Source organism: Athene cunicularia, unplaced genomic scaffold, assembly GCF_003259725.1.
Source record: "Athene cunicularia isolate RWA unplaced genomic scaffold, athCun1 SCF_344, whole genome shotgun sequence".
Classification (NCBI taxonomy): Eukaryota; Metazoa; Chordata; class Aves; order Strigiformes; family Strigidae; genus Athene; species Athene cunicularia.
In genome coordinates this window covers 1-2,622 of record NW_020799427.1, presented here as the reverse complement: position 1 = coordinate 2,622, position 2,622 = coordinate 1, and the positions used below count along the sequence as shown (strand labels likewise).

The following is a 2,622-nucleotide window of genomic DNA, read 5'->3' as shown; positions in this document are numbered from 1 at the left end:
GGACACCCACCTGCCCCGGCAGGAACAGCCCCTCCCTCCCCACGGCCCCTTTTCTGCCGCCGCTAAAATATTTTCACCCATCTGGTGAGAAATGGGGTGAGCGGGCAGAGCCCCCCCTGCCCTGTCCCAGCTATGGGCTGTCCCTCTCTGCAGCCCCCGTTGAGCCCCTCATCCCTCGGGTACTTTATCCCCCCGCGTCCCCCAGGGCACCCCGCAGAGCCCAGCCTGACACTGAGAGAGAAGCGGCAAAAAAACCCCGGCGCGTGCCCGACAGCTGCTGTGGAGAGAAGCTCTTGTGCCATCTGTAAACCAAATCAAGGTGAAATGCGGCCAGGACAGGGAGGGTCACGCCGTCCTCAGCGGTGAAAAACACCGTTTAGTTCTTCAGAGGCAGAAATCGGAGCTTCTTTCACCTTTTCTTTGAGGTGCCGGGTCGACAGAGCCCCAAACGCGGCTTTGTCGTCCTCTCCGGCCTCAGGACGTGGCTGAAGATCCAGATGAGAGCCCAGATCTGCCAGGAAAGGCAGCCCCTGACCTAAAGCCACGGGAGAGCTACGCTGATTTTCAAGCAGGAGATAAAATCGTGGCTTTGGGGAGCACAGCCGTGTGCAGACAGCGCCCCAGAACGGGCATCGGGGAGTCAGGTCGGAAGAAATTGTGCCCGTTTGCGACTTAACGTGTCGCTCCCCATCGCTCGGAGCAGAGCGTGAGCTCAGATCCCTGTACAGGACCCTAAAACCCGCCGGAGACGTGTTGGGAGCAAACTGAGCTACTCGGAGCAGCCAAACACCAGTTTAATAGGCGGAGTTACTGGTCCACCAGCACAGCCCTGGCGGCGGAGCTACTCCCGCGCTCAGCCTACGATGCGGAGCAACAAACCAACACTTAAACTGCCTGTTTCGCCCCCAAAAACTGCTGCTGCTGCTTGAATTCCCTGCCCAACCCCACGCTACAGCCCTGCGCCCGCGCCAGCCCCCCCGAAGAGAGGGGAGACCCCCGTGCCTGCCTCACACCAGGGTTTGTGCGGGCAGGGCCTGGCAGCCGCGGCGGGGCTGGGTCCACACCACCGCACAACCACCACAGAAAGGGGACAGAAACCCCCCGACTGCAGCCCGACGATGCATTTTTCTAACAGCAAACCCGAGCAACTCCCACGTGAATTGTGGCCGTTTTGTCTCAAAAGCTCTTCTCTCCCCGCACGCGCCAGCTCCCGACGACGACACGCGCAGCCCAGCCTGACGTCAGGCTGTTAATTCCACACGCCAGGTTTGGTCGTTTGACTTCAAAACCCTTTTTTTTTTTTTTTTTGTTTCCCCAGCGGAGTTTGGAGCAGAACCAGCCGTGGGGGTGAAGCAGGAGGTGAAGCAGCGCAAACCGTCAGGCCCAGCCCTCAATTATCGCAGCCGCAGCGTAAAAAAGCACCACACAAAGCTCAAAGTCCTTTGCAAAGCCCCAGCGGGAGGGGCTGCACCAGCCAAAGCCAAACTTTTGCTGCCACCCTGCGTTGGTGATGGGGGGGACGAAGGTTCCGGCTGCTCCCAGGGGAAGGCGACGGCCCCACTCACCGCAGGACAGGATGAAGTTGGAGGACGTCAGGACGATGAAGGGGAAGGTCTGCAGCAAACCGAAGTAGACGAGGTTGGTGAAGAGCCCCACGCCCACCATGAACCCCGGAAAGTGTTCAAAGAGGTAGAGGCCAACCAGCACGGCCGAGGAGAACTGGAAGAGAAAAAAAAAAAGTGTAGGGGGGAGAGGTTACCCGGGGCAAACACGGCGGGACAGGCAGGCAGGAATCAAGGGAATGGCCTCAAGCTGCCCAGGGCAGGGTCAGGCTGGCTCTGAGGAAGGATTTCTGTGCAGAAGGGGCTGTTGGGCGTTGGAATGGGCTGCCCAGGGCAGGGGGGAGTCCCCGGGATCCCTGGGGGGGTTGAAGAGTCGGGCTGAGCCAGCGCTGAGGGATCTGGGGGAGTTGGGAACGGTCAGGGGGAGGGTCATGGTGGGGCTGGAGGAGCTGCGAGGGCTTTTCCAACCTGGGCGATGATTCTGGGAATCCCATCCTGTTGCTGCGGCTCCTGGGCCTCAGTTTCCCCAGCCAAGGGGGCAGAGGGGGTCGCCCAGGAGGGGTTCAGCACCCCCCCTGGGGTTAAGCGAGGTGCTGATTGAAGCAGCCTGTGCCAGCCTCCCCCCTCGCCAGCCAGAGCCATCGTGGGCCCGGGGGAAGCCGGAGCTTCCCAAGTGCGCGTCCCCAAGGTCCGCAGCCGATGTCCCACCCCACAGCTGCCCCAGGGGGGAGTGGGGGGGATTTGGGGGGGAAGGAACTGCCCGTTTCGGGGAGCACTGGGACTCACCCAGATCATGTACTTGATTATCCTCCTGGTGACAACCGTGTACTCCTCAATCAGCTCCGCCAGGTAGTAAAGCCCGGCAGCTGTGGGAGAAAAGCCTGGCTTAGCCCCGTGGGCTGGCAGGGACCCCCCCAAACACGGTGAGAAACCAAAGGGCAGAGGTCTCCCCCCCCCTGCTCCCCACAACTCTCTGAGGCACCCAGGGGACACCCCCCCCAAACTCTGGGGCTTCCACAGAATGTCAGGAACCTCGGGGGCACTCATGGGAGGGCCCCCC

General features: G+C 61.5%; 1 protein-coding gene across 1 annotated transcript; it reads right to left on the bottom strand.

Moving 5' to 3' along the window:
• Positions 1–1,377: 1,377 nt before the first annotated feature.
• Positions 1,378–2,609, bottom strand: TEX261 (testis expressed 261). The gene is made up of 2 exons (XM_026867402.1): positions 2,349–2,609; positions 1,378–1,719 (listed from the first exon to the last, which is right to left on the bottom strand). Exons 1-2 carry the CDS (start codon positions 2,607–2,609, stop codon positions 1,378–1,380), a joined length of 603 nt encoding a protein of 200 aa, XP_026723203.1.
• Between the last annotated feature and the right edge of the window lie 13 nt (positions 2,610–2,622).

Excerpts from the sequence above, each read along its gene's own strand:
- TEX261 (XM_026867402.1), bottom strand. The coding sequence starts at position 2,609 with ATGAGTGCCCCCGAGGTTCCTGACATTCTGTGGAAGCCCCAGAGTTTG. Across the intron at positions 1,720-2,348 it reads TAATCAAGTACATGATCTGG|TTCTCCTCGGCCGTGCTGGT; the intron begins GTGAGTCCCAGT and ends TTTCTCTTCCAG.